This window comes from Orycteropus afer, unplaced genomic scaffold (genome assembly GCF_000298275.1).
Source record: "Orycteropus afer afer isolate SDZICR_OR568_19922 unplaced genomic scaffold, OryAfe1.0 scaffold00109, whole genome shotgun sequence".
Taxonomy (NCBI): domain Eukaryota; kingdom Metazoa; phylum Chordata; class Mammalia; order Tubulidentata; family Orycteropodidae; genus Orycteropus; species Orycteropus afer.
The window spans coordinates 3,059,705-3,076,945 of NW_006921696.1; the positions used below are offsets into that span (position 1 = coordinate 3,059,705).

At 37.2% G+C, this 17,241-nt stretch overlaps 1 protein-coding gene across 1 annotated transcript in view; it reads left to right on the top strand.

Moving 5' to 3' along the window:
* The window catches only part of VEPH1 (ventricular zone expressed PH domain containing 1), a 407,512-nt gene that overhangs the window by 316,434 nt on the left and 73,837 nt on the right, over positions 1-17,241 (top strand). Inside the window, exons 9-10 of the mRNA XM_007943547.2 lie at positions 1,122-1,261; positions 4,621-4,755. Coding sequence (XP_007941738.1) covers positions 1,122-1,261; positions 4,621-4,755 — 275 coding nt within the window. The remainder of the gene's footprint in view (positions 1-1,121; positions 1,262-4,620; positions 4,756-17,241) is intronic.

Sequence of the window (17,241 nt, forward strand, 5' to 3'; positions counted from 1 at the left end):
ATTCTTCTTTGCTCTGGACAAGGAGAGCCCCATTGTTGCATCTAGATGGCTGCTTGCAAGCTTTTAAGATCCCAGTCACTACTCGCCAATGTAAGAGGTGCAACAATGTTTTCTGCAGTATGTTATGCCAATTGAGCTCAATGTCCCCTGCAACTATGGTTCCAAGCCCACCGGTTCAACTACTTGGTCCCTCTGGGTAGCTGGCTGTGACTAAGAGGTGACTACAACCTTGTCCCTTGTCAGCTCTACTATACACCTGGAAATCACCTTCCTCATTTCTAAGGAGCATTCTGGCTGTATTTCTTCCAAGACAGATTTGTTCATTCTTCTCACAGCCCATGGTATATTCAATATTCTTTGCCAGCACCATAATTCAAAGGCACAAATTCTTCTTTGGTCTTTCTTATTCATTTTCTAGCTTTTGCGTGCAAATGAGGTAATTGAAAATACCATGGGGCTTGAGTCAGATGCAACTTAGTCTTCAAAGTGCCATCTTTGCTTTTTAATACTTTAAAGAGGCCTTTTGCAGGAGATTTGCCCAATGCAATATGTCATTTGATTTTTTTAACTGCTGCTTCTATGGGTGTTGATAATGGATCTAAATAAAAGGAAATCTTTGACAACTTCAGTGTTTTCTCTGTTTATCATGATGTCACTCATTGATCTTGTGAGGAGTTTTGTTTTCTTTATGTGGAGGTGTAATCTATACTGAAGGCTGTAGTCTTTGATTTTTGTTACTGAGTGCTTCAGGTCATCTTCATTTTCAGCAAGCAAGGTTGTGTCATCTGCATATCACAGGTGCTTAATGAGTCTTTCTCCAATCCTGATGCCGTGTTCTTCTTTGTACAGTTCTGCTTCTCTGATTATTTGCTCAGCATAAAGATTGAATAAATATGGTGACAGGATGCAACCCTGACACATACCTTTCCTGATTTTAAATCATTCAATATCCCCTTGTTCTATTTGAATGATTGCCTCTTTGTCTGTGTACAGGTTGCTCATGAACACAATTAAGTGTTCTGGAATTTCCATTCTTTTCAGTGTTATCCATAATTTGTTGAAGTATGAACTATAACTCTGGAAATAATCTAAAGTTTAATGTTGTGTGTATTTGTTTCTAGATACTATAAGCAGTTGTGTAGCCAAGTTGTTCTTCACCTGCTCCCTGAAGGGTCATTACTGCCTGTACAGTAAATCCAGTTTTATTCTCATCAGCCAAGAACCTCAGCCATGGATCCAGATCATGTTTCTATTTCAGCAGGTGTGTGCAATTCAAGTGCATCATGGCTTGTTAATGAACTGGTAGGGTGTGAGTTTATAATCATTCTTCACTGATTTATTAATTCTTTGGCCAGAGTTGATATTTAGATAATAACAATGCAAACACGTTTCATTAATAATTTTTTAACATAAATGTACATTTTAGACTATTTTCCTTGTTAAAGATCCTGGATTAGTAATCGGTAGGCTAAACCTAGCTGTATCTTGAATATCCATTTATTTATAGCTTTAAGAAATAAGAATGGAAGGAAAAATACACTTTGGTTAAAAACCAAAATAGCTTATTGGAGGAATAACTTTTCTTATGTAGAGCAAACATAAACATTGTTTCTCTGGAATTCTCCAATCTCCAATTAATTTTAGTGTGAACATAATCTTTTTGACATTGTTAGGACAATAAATGTATGTAGGCAAAATTACATAAAGAGGTACTTTCAATCTAACAATGAAGAATTTGATCCAAAGATGTTAGCATCAAATGAGATTTTTATTTGGAAATACCTTTCTTGTATGTATTAAATTTTCAGCTAAAATTTAAATATAGATTAGAAAATGTTAGTAATAGAAGGTATCTTGGACATCACTTTTACAGACAGAAAATAAAGGGCAGACCTCAGATCATCTGACTTCTCATTCAGTCGTCTTTTCATCATTGCATAGGTGTTAAAATATAAAAGGAGGGGAAGGTTCTTAGGTGGCATAAATGGCTTGCCCTCAACTGATAATGAAAAGATTGGTGGTTCAAACCCACCCAGCAGCACCATGAAAGAAATAGGTCTGATAATCTGCTTCCATAAAGCTTACAGCCAAGAAAACACGATGGAGCAGTTCTACCCTGCAACACATGGGGTCCCCTCAATTACTAATTAACAACAAAGACAAAATCAACAAACAATAAATAAATAAAAGGAAGGCAATGCAGGCAGGAGCCACTAGAGCAGAGATGGAAGAAACGGAATGCAAATATTATGATATCATTGAAAATTAAGGCAAAAGATAAGGTAGTTTATTTACTTCTATGAACAACATCTCTAACATTCTCTACAAAAGTCATTGGTAAAATAGTCATATTTCTTTACAAAGTAAAGCCAGGTTTATTAAGAAAAAAATATTTTTACACTGAATATGTAATCATAAAGTCGAATTATAGTAATTAAAGAAAGAGACAGGATACATATGCCTTAAGACCAAAACCGAACCCACTGCCATCAAGTGGATTCCAATTTATAGTGACCCCCTTTGGGCTTCCAAGGCTGTAAACTTTTACAGTAGTTTGCCTCATCTTCTTCCTGAGGAGCAGCTGGTGGATTTGAACTTCTGACCTTCTGGTTAACAGCCAAATGTCTTACCCACTAAGCCACCAGACTCCTTAAATCTGCCTTAGGATACCATTTTTCCTACACTAAATCATCTTAAAAGCATTGAATAGCATCTATTAGAGAACAACTCACATTTTGATGCGAATCAAATTATATGTGCTTATAAAGAACAGCATTGATTTTCCTTCCTTTGCTTGAAATAGTGATCTTATTTTTCTTGTACTTTATTCATATTTTTCAAATAGTTTCCAACAGTCACTTTGTATTCGGTTTTATCTCTTGCTTTGTTCTTAACAGTTGTCAGTTTTCTGAAAACAAACCAAGAGAACTGGATTTTTTCCCCCTTTAGTCTTATTTTATTGACTTATTTTGGTTCTTTTTTTATTCTTTAAGCGAAATCACCAAAAAGCATCTGTTTATGCTACTTTTTTTATTTCCTTCTTTGTTCCTTTTGCTGTAATGGGTTCTTTCTTTTCCCACAACTTTGAGATATGCAATCTTCTGGGCAAATTCTAACTTGGGGCAATAAAATCAAATCTTTCTGACTTGATTACAAACCCAGTACTAATGTTTTATGCTGAGTCAGACTCTTTTCTCTGTCAGCCTAATACACTTAACACGTTCATGGAGTCCTCAAACTCACAGATTCCAGTCTAATTGCTCCTCTTTGAATTGATGGTTCATTAAATCAGATCTGCTCTTCTTTGAAAGAGAAAATCAAGTGCTGTATAAACTTCTGATGATAATCAAGAAATTCTCTGGTGTGTTCACATTATTGGTTACTATATAATCTGTCACCAGCTCTTAAACTTCTTAAATCTGTGCACCATTCACTCAGAACTTAAGATCCTCATTTTCAGATAAAAATGGCATTTTAATGAAATTTTCTGGATTTGTATGTGTAAGGTCAAAGAAGTACAAAAGGAAATAAATTATTAATTTTTATCCACTAAATAGAAGTTTTGCACACACAAACCACCTGGAGTTTTGTAAATTAATCATTGACACATTAAAGGTGATATTACAAGCCAAACTTGTTATTTTATCATGCCTCATTCATAAATGATTATAGATATATATATCCTTTTATAGATGTTCTACATATTTTTATAAATCTTTTCCTTTGAATTGAAAGATCTCTCTCTTTAAACACACCATTGATTAGTAAACATAGAAACAAAAGAGTAAATCTTCTTTTGTAAAATTGATTTTCATGGACTTCAGTGAAGGAGGTATAAATGTGATTTTCTTTGCATTAACAATGTTATGGTCCAATATTTGGAGAAATTATCTTAAACTCTAAGAATAGTCACTCATTATACATTTTAGGAGCTCTGGTAGCATAGTGCCTAAGGCACTTAACTGCTAACCAGAAGGCTGGAGGTTCAAACCCACCAGCCACTCCTTGGAAGGCAGATTGGGCAATTCTACTTCCGTAGTCATACTGCCTTGGAAACCCAAGGAGGGGTCGCTATGAGTCGGGGCCGACTCGACGGCAAATACCAACAACAACAGCATACATTTTAGAATTAAAATGTTTTTGTCTCCCCCACACCATTTATATTTGAATAATTGCATAATGAAATCTTAGTTATTTAATTTCTATTTTGCATGACTTATTCTGTATTAGTAGGTGATATTTTTGTGCCCTAGTCTTAATTTTATATCTTCATTTCCAGATCTTTGATGCAATAGATATGAATATTTATATAAATAATTTTCCAATTAAGTAACATTCTTGGGAATTCATCTTGGTAGATACTATATGGCAAAGATTAGACATATTTATAGAAATTAATATAACTGTCTTGAAAATTTTGTTAAATAATTTTCATTTTCTATTGAAAAATAAAGCCTGAATGGTATAATATGTTTGATTTTCAAGATGCATTTCTTTGGTCTTTCATTTACATGAAATCTTGTTAAGTTTCAAGCCAAGCCTAAATAGTGTCTTACCATCAAACAACATTGTTGTAACAAGACATAACATGTTATGTTTTCCGCATTCCTACCCTTTTAGAGCCTGTTTCCAGAGCCCCTGTCCATACAGAGTCATTCTGTGCAATTTCTCAGAGCTCTGTGGGAGAAGACTCAAGTGGAGGGTACTCACAGCTTTGAAACAGCTATGATGGAGTCCACATTTCCACATCAGAAGGTAAATGTTTCTTTCCTGTTGTTGTTAGTTGCTGTGAAGTTGACTTCAAGTCGTGGTGACTCCATGTACAGTGGAACGAAATGCCCAGTCCTGTACCATTTTCACAATCATTGGTATGCCTGCGTCCTTTGTTATGGCCACTGGGTATTTGGAGTGCCTCCCACCCTGCACGGCTCATCTCCCAGCACTGTATCAGACAATGGTCTGTTGTGACCTGTAAGGTTTCCATTGCTGATTTTTGGAAGTAGACCTCCAGGCCTTTCTTCTTAGTCTCTCTTAGTCTGGAAGCTCTGTTAGAAACTGTCTGCTGTGGGTGACCCAGCTGGTATTTGAACTACTGGTAGCATAGCTTCCAGCAGCATAGCAACATGAAAGCCAGTACAGCACGATGAACTGACAGACGATTGGTGGGCTTTTTTCCTGGATGTGTTATTTCAAACTAAGATTCAAGATTAATTTGAAACAGTTTGCCATTTTCTAACTTGTTTGATTTTGTCCTTCTTTACTTTCTTTTCTCATTATCAGAAAGTGTTTATTAAATAATGATTTTCAAATGGTATTATAGTAGATTCAGGACAGTGTGATATTGGTAGACAAGTTACTGTCCTCTGAGATTCACAGACTGGCATAATACAGCCCACACCAAATCAATATACATGTATAGAATAGAAGACATTTGACAAAAAGAAGATTGTGGACTCTAGGATTGAAAGCAAAAGAGTAGCACAGAATCTGGATCCAGGTTCATTTCTTTCCTCCATACTTCTTCCTTCTCCTTCTCCTCTGCAATCACCATAGGGGAAAAAAATGAAGATAAAATAGACAAGATAAAAGAGCATTGTCAGGGTAACAGCGAGCTCTGTTAAGGCCGGCAAGGTTATTTAAGACACAGAGGATTTCAGGAGTGTTAGAACAGGGGCATCACTCTCAGGGCACCATTGACTGAGACCTCCTGAGCAGGCAATTGAGCTGGGTCTCCTAGTTACCTAGTCCTGTCATAACAACATATAAACACACACATATATATAAACTCACTGCCATCAAGTCAACACAACTCATAGCAACCCCTCCTTGGGTTTCTGAGGCAGTATCTCTATGGAAGTAGATTTCCCAGCCTTCCTTGAGGAGTGACTGGTGGGTTTGAACCACCAGCCTTCTGGTTAGCAGTCAAATGCCTTAAGCACCAGAGCTCATACACACACAAACATACACATATATCATAAACAGATGACTTTAAAGAACAGAAATTTATTTTCTCATGGTTCAGGAGACTAGAACCATATGCAAGGCGTGGCTATAGGAGGAGGTCCTTCTTTGTTTATTTCATTTTCTAGTAGCCACCAATAATTGGAGTTTCTGGACTTATAAATATGCCTGCCATAAGTATCTGTCTTCATATGGCATTTTTCCCCTGTTCTCTGTGTCTGTTCTAGTCTCTTTATAACTTAGAAGTGAGTAGGTTTGGAATCCACCCTACACTGGTCTGACATCATTAATATAACAAAAGAAAAACCCTATTTCCAAACAGGGGCAGGTACAAGGATTAGGATTTTAACACATATTTAGGTGGGAACACAACTCAATCCATAATACTGGGGAAGAACCTGAATGTGGAACTGCACCCACTAGCTTTATAGAGTAAAGCCGGCAATGGAGGGCACCAACACAGATTGTGTATGAGAAAAGTCACAGGCCTAGGTACGGCAGGGGTGATTAGAAGAAGCCTGGAAGAAGACAAGAAAGCTATTTAGTAGGCTAGTACTGTAGGTAGGAAATGAAGACCTGAGCTAAAGTCGTAGCAAGGAAGTTGTAGGAGGAGGAAGGGCTGGAAAATTGCTAAGGAAGTAGAATCAGCAGGACTTGGTACCTGCTAAGGAAAATGTCATAATCAAGGAGAACTCCAAGGTGTAGCATTTGGCAAATGGTTGATGGCCCCATCCTGAATGAAGGTAAGTGATGATGCAATAGTTGGATGAAACACTCTGGTTTGCATACTTTGAATCCGAACTGTTTGTATGGATAACCAGGTAATAATGGTGGCTGAAGTACCAGTTCGGACCTCAGAAAAAGGCTGACTGGAGATATGAATTTGAGTGTCATAGCTAGTGCTTGATGTTGTAGCCGTGAATTGGATCACTCAGGGAGAATGTGTATAAAGAGAATGTTGTTAGCTGCTGTTGATTTCCCCACCAAGTCATGCCAAACCTGTGTGCAATGGAATGATGAAACAGTATGTGGTCCTGAGTCATCTTCATGATCAGTTGTAACCCATAGAGTTTTCAGTGACTGATTTTTGGAAGTGATTCCTGGGCCTTTCTTCCTCCTCCATCTTAGTCTGGAAACTCCACTGAAATCAGATCAGCAGCACAGCAATATGCTGCCTCCACTGAAGGACAGGTGGTGGCTGCACCTGAGGTGTGTTAGCCAGGAACAATGGCAAGGGTTCTACCACTGAACCATTGCTACCCACGCCCCATATCATGAAAATAGAGAAAGCTTATTTTTGATCTCTCCTTAATAAATATTATCAGCTTCTCTTTAAGCTTTTCAGATTCTCCAAGATGCTGATTATTCTTATTTTACTTTCAAGAAGTCCAATAAGTATTGATGCTGATAGAGCAAATCTCAGATGTTCTGAGAGGTTTCTGTTCTTGATTTTACTATTGAGAAAAGGAACAAACATCCCAATGTTGAGTAAATTCAAAGTACAAACAAGTAGCAAATTAATTTTAAAAAAATAAAAAATACGGTATTGTGCAACTAAATCAATGCCTCTTAAGTGCTGAAGGATTGTAAGAGGATGAGCAATGGGTGTGATGAGTCCGGAGTTTATTTATAATGGTCTACTAGGCTGAAGATGCATCCAACTATTGCATCACTATTTTTTGGCTTTAGTTTAAGAACTAGACATGCAGTATTAAAAATAAAGGAAACTCCACAATTGCATTGTAAAGTAAAATGCAATTCTTTGCATATTTCATTCAAATAGTAAACTGTTACATCATGTTTAAAGACAATGACTCAAATTCTTATAAATATTTCATTGTGGACTGTATTTTAACTAGAGGCAACTAGTAAATTAAAACTTGGCAAGCTACCTCAAGTCCTAAGAGATAAAAATAAAATTTAAAAAAAACTTTGGCAAGCCAACGTGAACGCTCACAAGTATGCGTATTCATATTCCTTCTATTTTACACCAACGAATATTCCTCTAGGGGATAATCACGTTTTTTAAATGTTTTAAAGTTTTATAATTTGGTTTATTCCCAAATAAGGGGGAAAAACTTTGATATCTGGAATGTACATTATGTGGCAAACTTATTTATCTTCCTGAATATTTCTCAAATTGGTTTTCTTCTATTTTTTTATGAAGTACTCCCCATATGAAATCTAAAATTGCTGTGAGGATGGTAAAAAAAAAATGTGTGTGTGTGTGTGAGACTTGAAAGTGATAGATTTGTGTGCATTTACAGACTGCAGTGCTGCAGTGGGATTACACTGCAGCCAAATGGATTGAGATACTCAAGGAAGAAGAAAGAAACTCCTGAGGAAATGCTTGAGTCTCTAGACTATAATACTTTGGAGGCTTTGTTGTTGTGGTTGTTTTTTTAATAGAATCTTGCAATTTTAGAACTGAAAATCATCATTAAGATATCACTCTCAAATAATAAACTGCTGGAGAGCAGATTATGCCATGTTTATCATTGTATTGCCAGTGTCCACACAATGCCTGGCACATGGTAGGCTCTCAATAAATAATGTGTAACAACTGAGTAAATAAATACATTCTGACAATTTCCAGATGTTAAAAGTAAAGCAAAGGTCCCTGTTGAAGGTCATATAGCTAGTCAGTGGCAGAGCTAGGCCCAGGGTATATACCATGGTGACATGGGACTGTCACTGACACATCTGGTTCTTCTCTCCTCTGATTACATATGAGAATCACATTTATCTGCCTCTTGAAGTAAGGCACGACCATGTGACCTGCTTTAGCCAATGGAATGTGACTTCCAGGTGAAAACTTTTAAAGGCTAGTGTGTAATTCTCCGTGCCCACTGTCTTCTCCTATCATGGTGATTTTAGAAGCAGATATTGATACTGAGTTGTCCATAAGATGGAAGCAGCTTGGAATTCTGAGCCATCACATGAAGGACTGCTGTCCTGGGGAGCCACCCAGGGCCACCACACACTTTGCATGAGAAGGAAACAGTCTTCTTTCATGTTAAGCCATTGATGTTTTGGTTTGGTGTAGTTATGGTAACATAATCTCACCTATCTTGACTTATACTACACCAACCATAGTAGTCAAGCATGTCAACTCTGAAGCCATATCACCTTGGCTTAAAGTCTCACTCTGCCACTTACCAACTCTGTAGCCTTTCACTCTGTGCCTCTACTTCTTTTTTTATAAAACAAAGGTAATAATGGTACCTACTTCATAGAGCTATTTAGAGGATTGCATAGGTTACTATACACACAGAGCCCTCAGAACAGTGGCCAGAACATTGTGATCATCTCTCTATCAATATTAAGTAATATTCTTCTTCTCTCTTTTTCTGCAGAACTAACATGAATAAAAGTCTGTCTTGGGTGATTAAGAACAGTTCAGAGTAGAGATAGAAAGATGAACTTGAGTGATAATCTCTCAAGTTGTACTTTTCTAATTTGATCAGACCAACATTATCACAAAAGATTCTCCAAATTCCAAACATGAATTTTCAGTATAAAATTCAGTCCTATTATCACTTGAAAATGATAGTACAGTGGCTAAAGGCACTTGACTGCTAACCAGAATTCTGCCACTCCTCGGAAGGAAGATGGGGCAATCTACTTCCGTAGTGATACTTCCTCGGAAACCCAAGGAGGGGTTGCTATGAGTCGGGTCCCACTTGATGGCACATAACAACAACAACAACATCTCACACAGAAGTAGAGGAGAGATATGAAAATCTTTAAGTAAAATGGTGTAATATTTTTGTTGCAAAAATATAAGAAAAGTTTAGTGTTAATACAATGCAACAGTTCAATACTTCAAATAAGAAAAACTATTATCTCTAAATGCTAAAATGACATTTGATAAAATTCAATAGCCATTTTCAAAAATCACACATTATGTATAAATTTTCTATTAATATTCATCTCCCTAAATATGTTAGTTTTCCATGAGAGCATATGCATGCTATTGTACTCCCAGCACCCAACACATGTTCTTTGTTGTTAGTTGCCATCAAGTTGGCTCCAACTCATGGTGACCTCACTGTAACAGAATGAAATGTTGTCCTGTCCTGTGCCCATCTTCATGATCGTTGGTATGTTTGAGTCATGGTTGTGCCTATTGGGTCAATTGATCTCAATAAGGGTTTCCTTCATGTTCTCTGGCCCTCTGCTTTACCAAACAAAATATCCTTCTCTAGTATTTGGTCCTTCCAGATGATGTATCCAAAGCAAGTGAGTTGAAGTCTCAGCATCCTCACTTTTAAGGAATATTCTGGTTGTATTTTCTTCTAAGACTGATTTTTTTTTTTTTTTTTTTGCACTATTTTGGCAGTGCCAGCACACACCTAGCATATGATAAAAAATATATATATATATAAAAAACCTCACTGCTGTTGAGTTGATTTGACTCATAATGACCCCTCCTTGGGTTTCCAAGGCAGCATCTCTATGGAAATAGATTGCCTAATCTTTCCAAGGGGTGGCTGGTGGATTTGAATCTCCAGCTTTCTGGTTAGCAGTCAAATGCCTTAGGCAGTAGGTACTCAGTAATATTTGGTGACTGAGGAACATGAATGAGCACCTATTAACTTTTTTAAAAAGCTGTGATTAGAAATGTAAAGATGTTTTCTTAGCACAATAAAGAAATATTTGTCTTATAACAAAAGATTACTTACTTAATAGTAAACTACTGGAGATTTTTGTTAAATACAGAAATGAAACCAAAATGCTGACTATAACCTTTGTTATTTAGTATTGTTAGAAAGCATTGGCCAATATGAGAATATATGCTCCACAAGAGCAGGGACCTTTTATGTCTTATTTATTGCAGAATGCAAAATCATGGATATCTAAAGAGCAGGCTTGGCACAAAGTAGGTAAAAAAAAAAAAAAAATGAATACAGAACATGAGATAGAAGTAAGAGGTATACTATTTAAAAGGAGATAAAATTATCATCACTTTCAGGTAATATGGGACTCAAAGAAAACTATTAGAATTGATACCAATAATAATAATAATCGTTAACTCTTACCAGACATTTAAAATGTGCCAATCACTGTGCTGTGCACTTAATATCAATTACTTTACTGAAGCCTAACAACAATGCTATACTTTTATTATTCCCATTTTGCAGATGAGCAGACTAAGTAAAAGAGATTAATTAATTTCCTCAAAGGCACATAGCCAGCAAAGCAGAGAAGTAAAATAAGACTTAAATAAACATACCAACATTTGAGGTTCTTGATTAGAAATAATGAGCATTACAAAGGTGTTAATATTTTCTAAGTTAATTAACAAGTTAGGTGAATGGATCCCAATTCAAATCCTAGCAGGATGATTTTTGATACTTTATGTAATGACAGTAAAATTTAATCTGAAGGATAAACAGGTAGGACTAGTTAAAAATATTGAGAGAAAAGATAAAAGATGAAAGGACTTCTTTAAATATTAAAACATATTATAAAAATCGTAAGTGCTGAGTTATTCTATTTTATGGCAAAAATTAACAGAGATAATCAAAGCAGACTATGTAGTCCACAAACTGATACTAATATGTATATATAATTGGTTAATGTGTATATATAATTGTTTAACTTATATTTAAAAAGTTAAATCCTTTAAAGAAAAAAAATCATCTATCTGCAAAACGGTCACAGAGGCAACATCCTCCTCTGACCTCCTCAAACAGTTTCACTAAAGGGAAGAGAGAAGGATCAACAGGAACAGCCCAAGGCTGATTACTATGAGGCAGAAGTCAGACATGCCACCACCCTCCAACCTCTTTACCAATTCTGACACCAACTATCCCTCCCACAGCACTCTCTATTTCTCTTCTGGGTTCGATAATGTGTTGCAATGGCCACACAGAATTCACAGACAATACTCATGATTATGGGCTTTATTAGGCAAGCAGCAGGTTACACTTCAGATCAGGAGCACTCAGGACATAATTTTCCATCAGGACAGTTTTCAGTCAGGACACCCTCCTCTCTGCCGTGCCCATAGGCACGCCTCTCTTTGGCCCTTGGCCTCTCAGCCTGGTCTCTGTCCTGCTTGGGCAAATGTTACAAGCTCTTTTAGCTCTGCTGATTAGTTCACTCCACTCCTCCAGCAAGCCTCCTGGAATGAGGCACTCAGCTTTCTCTCTCCATGGGCCAGCAAGCCCACCACTGCGCTGTCTCATGCTGGTATCTAGGTTCTGCTGCCTCTGTTGCCACCATCTCTTGGCCAAGGAGATCCAGCACAGGGATCTTGGGTCCAACAATGCACTCTATTCCTGGCTGCACTTTGTTTTGATAGCAGTGAGATCTTCCCCTTCTGCCTCTGGGAGGGCTCCATTTAAGCCTAGAAGAATGACAAAACTGACCAATCCCCATGTTAGGGTTCCATACAACTTATTTCCATGGTCCAACCCCCACAAGGGTGTCTTGTACCTTATTTACATTACTAACAAGCTATGCAATCCCCTTGGTAGGCCACAAAGCACCTAACGTTTGCATAGTTCCACCCAATCATCTGATAGGAGTCATAAAGCTCATGACTGGAAGAGCCATTCCAAGTAATTTACTGTACCACACTATCAAAACCCTAGAGCTAACTTCACATATATAGATAATATGTGAAGATATTTGCTAAAGCTAGAAAGACAAGGATGCTTGCAGCACTTCACCATTTAACATTATACTGGAAGTTCTACCCAATGCAGAAAGATAGGAAAAGTGACTATATAAGGATTGAGAGAGAAGTATTTGGCTATTAACCAAAAGGTTGGCAGTTTAAATCCACCAGCCACTCTGCAGGAAAAAGATGAAGCAATAGGCTTCTCTAATGATTTACAGCCTTGGAAACCTTATGAGCAGTTCTACTCTGTCCTAAAGGATCACTATGAGTTGGAATCAACTTGATGGTGGTAGTTTTGGTTTGGGTTATTTATATAGAAAATTTATAAGAATTAAACTCACTTTTAAATTACAAATAAAATCCATGAAGTTGCTAGATATAAAATCAATAATAAACCCACACATCAGTAATAAGCAGTTAGAAAATACAATTTAAAAGATGCCATTTATAAAAGCAACAAAAATTATAAGGGACCTAGGAGTAAATATAGAGGAAAAAATGTAAAACTCCTAATGAAGAAAAAATTTTAATATCAATAAACAGCCTTTTAAAAAAAATTGAAGACATAGAGAGGTACATGGGAGGTGCAGAAAACAAAGATGAATCCTTTTGCACATACAGTAATGCGTTGTCAGTGAAGGCAAACATGGGTATAAGGGTGGATAGATGGGTGGAAAGGCTGAACTATTAGGTATGTCTATGTAGCAGGGAGGATACCCAAGACCATTGAAAGGGTTGGCAGACAATGGTCCTATAAGTGTATTTGTATGATCTAAATTCCCAGGTGTATAGTAGAGCTCACAAGGGACAAGTTTGTAGTCACTTCTTAGTCACAGCCAGCTACCCAGAGGGACCGAGTAGTTGAACCAGTCCCCATAGCCACAAGGGACATCAACCTCAATTGGCATAACATACTGCACAAAACATTGTTCCACCTCCTACTCTGGTGAGTAGTGACTGGGATCTTAAAAGCTTGCAAGCAGCCATCTAGATGAAACGATGGGGCTCTCCTCATCCAGAGCAAAAAGGAATGAAGAAAACCAAAGATTCATGAAAAGAATTAGTCCTAGTGACTGGTACACCATGCGATTTGTAGCCTATATGACTATGAGACCAGAAGAACTAGATGGTGCGCAGCTACCACTGTCAAATACTCGAAAGGGGATCTATGTAGGAGATCCTGGGTAGAGAGGGAGAACAATGTGGAACAAAACTCAAAATCATTTGGAAAAAAAAAGGGGGGGGCAGGTTTGCTGGTCTGATAGAGCCTGGTGGAACCACTGAGACTATGGCCCCTAGCTGCTCTTCAGGTCTGGAATTGAACCTACACCTGTGACTTCCAGCCAAACAAAACACAGGCATAGGAGTTGAACATTTACCTGTGGTAGATACACTCCTTTAAGAGAACAATCATGAACGAAAGAAGGGCTGTTTATGCACAGGGAGACAGCTCGGGGGGCAGGAGTGCATGGAGGGATGGACACAGGGAAGAGGTAACTATTGGGAGGAAGTGGGAGGAGAGCTTTTGCATTGTAGTCAATGTCATGAGACAACATGTGTATGAACTGCAGTATGGAAAGTGAATTTGCTCTGTAAATTTTTACCCAAATCACAGTAAAAAAAAAAAAAAAAAATCCTGAATTCATGGAAAGATATGCCAAACTCACAGCAGAAAACACTCATTACCACAAATACGGAATGGAGAATTCTGTTGTGGTCTTGTGATGCTACACAAGCAATGGAGCAGTAGTCCTACTCCATAACACTTGGGGTAGCCAAGAATCAGGATTGACTTGACAACAATGAGTTTGGCTTTTTTTTTTTGGTTTTTTATGCTCATGATAAAAATATAAAAACCATAGTTTAGAATCACACTGTTCTGGTTACCTAGTGCTGCTCTAACAAAAATACCACAAATGGGATGGCCTTAACAAATAGGATTTTATTATCCTACAGATTGGGAGTCTAGAAGTCCAAGTTTAAAGAGCCAGGCCCTAAGGGCTGTGTGAAAGCCCCTTGACCTTGGGCTTCAGCTCTGCCTTCTGCTCCTGGCCCACTGAAGCTAGAGGCTTTTCTTCACTCAGACAGCTGAGTGCTGAGGCTGACAAGCCCAAGGTTGACAAGCAAAAAGGCATAGTCCCGATGTTACCAAAACACGTGGCAGGCCATCAATTCAAGTCCATTGGAAATCCCAAGGTCAACAGAGCATGGCAGGCTGCTGAACAACAACACGGCTACATGCAGGGTTCAAGTGTGCCATAAGCTAGAGACCATCTCCCAAGGCTTCTGTGTATATACAGGAAACAGACCACTCCCTAAGGCAGCTCCTCAGCTGCTCCCAGTAGATTCCGTCATGGAGTTGATTACCAGTCTCATCACGGGGAATATTACATCCAGCTTCCCAGCCACTCAACCAGGCCTAGCCAAGTTGACACACAGACTTAACCACCACACACACCAAATTTACTATGGTGTTGCTTGTAGATGAGAAGGAAATGAGAAAAAAGGAAGAGAAATGTCACTTGGCAAGGGAATTAATGAGATCTCACTTTCATGTATAATTTTATTTTTTAAATCAGAAGCAAAATATTAGCCTTTGTTAATATGGCACCACGTGGGTGTTTGTTACATTATCCTCTGAATTTTTTTTAATTTAACTAAGCCAGTAAATAACACCCAAGAGTAGAGAATTGATAGATTTGACTACATAAAAAATATGAAGTTTATAAAAATCAAAACCTGTCATAGATTAATAATTTCAAATGAAAATATTTGTAACAAGTACAATAGACAAGAGTTAATATCCTTAAGATGTTATAAGTTCTTGCAAATCAATAGTCAATGCACCAAAACGAGCAAATAATGCATGGGAAAGCCAGTCAAGGACAAGTATTCAAGCATATAGAAATTGAAATTAAAATAGTAAGTTGCCTTTTTTTTCATCCATTTTAAAAAGTATAATAATCAGTGCTAGCTAACACAAGCGAGTTTAGACCTTCACACATTTCTACTTGGAGTGTGAATTATTTCACCATTGCTGAAAAGCAATTTAGCAACTAAGGTCAAGAGTCTTAAAAATATTTATATCATTTAACCCAGTTAAAGCAGATAGACTCTTATCCACTTCTAGGAATCTGTCCTAACTAAATAATCTGAAATGTGTACAAAACTTAAGGCACACACACACAAAAGACATATTATGGAGTGATTTGTTTTATAAAAAACCTAAATGTCTAAAAATAGAAAAAAAATGAAATTATTATACATCCATATGAAAGAATATTAGGACACATGAAAAATCATATTTATGAGAAATATTTAATGACATGAAATTATATTTAGGTTAAATATCACATTTCAGGTTATAGAATATCTGTTTGGGGGATTGCCTAAATAATTTCAAAAGAAAATATGCAAAATGTTAAGATAGTTAGCTCTGGTTAATAGGAGGAAAAATTCTAAACTTTCTCCAATATGTATTTCTTGTATAATCAAGGTAAAATATTATTATAAAATATCACTTCTAGTTAAATTGCTTTATAGAAGCCAGTATAAATGGACGGTTTACTTTAAAAAAAAAATGAAAAGAAAAGAAAATTCCGTTCTAAAATAAGTATTTTAGAAATAGGATGGAAAAAAACAGTTGAGTTAAGTAATGAGGAGAATGGTCTCCATGGGGCAACTAGAAATTACTATTAATAATCCCGTTCCAGAGCATTTGCTGCACAGTCTTCAGGATATCAGAGGACCAGACAGTTGACACAGTTGATTGGGGGATTCCTACCGGGTTGGAATTTGAGAGAGAAGGCTTTTATTGACACATATGTTGCAGTTCTCACAGCACAGGAAACTACATGTGCCATAGAGAAGAGATCTCAAAACTATGCCCGTTATGGAAAGAAAAAAAATAAATTGAATTTACTGCTGAAATAAAATATGCCACATCTGGCTAACATTTGGAGATTTGTTTTCAGTCTGCATTACTGCAAACACATTTGACAGTTCCCAGGGTAATTGACTGGAGTGTCAACGCATAAATAAAACTGAAGCACCAATTCTGGATGGAACATAAGAAGACCCTTTGATGCACCCAAAGGCATAGAGAGTGTTTTGAGTTAAGGTGTTAATGTACTTGAAAAAATAAATGCATGAGTAAGTAAATAAGGATTGGGCTTGTTATATATAGAATCTAACTGTTCAAATTCCTACAAGAAATTTAAATCACCAGGCATGATATAAGCAACAAGTGTCATAGAAGGTCAGCCTCAAGAGAGCAGTGTGAATGAGTGTTTCAGAGAGATTAGTTGTGTTGAGCCTCCCTTTCAGGAGAAGCTGGATGGAAATGGGGTTTGGCGTTTCAGCAGCAAAAAATATTTATTGTGGGTTGTGGACTTCGAGGCTTTTTGGCTATGAGCTCAGAGCCAGGAAAATTTTAAAGGTAAAGGTGAGATGAAGAGATAAAAAGAAAGTAGGAATAAGAGTCCATTGAAAGAAGGCAGGCCAATGGGTATAAGCTAAATGACTAAGAGGTAAACTATGTGACAACTGCAAATGGTGATGGCAAGCTGGGGTTTGGGAGGGCAGATTGAAGGTGGAAAATGGATGCAGATACACCTCTTGGTTCAGGAAGAGAGCTGTTTGGGAAGGTG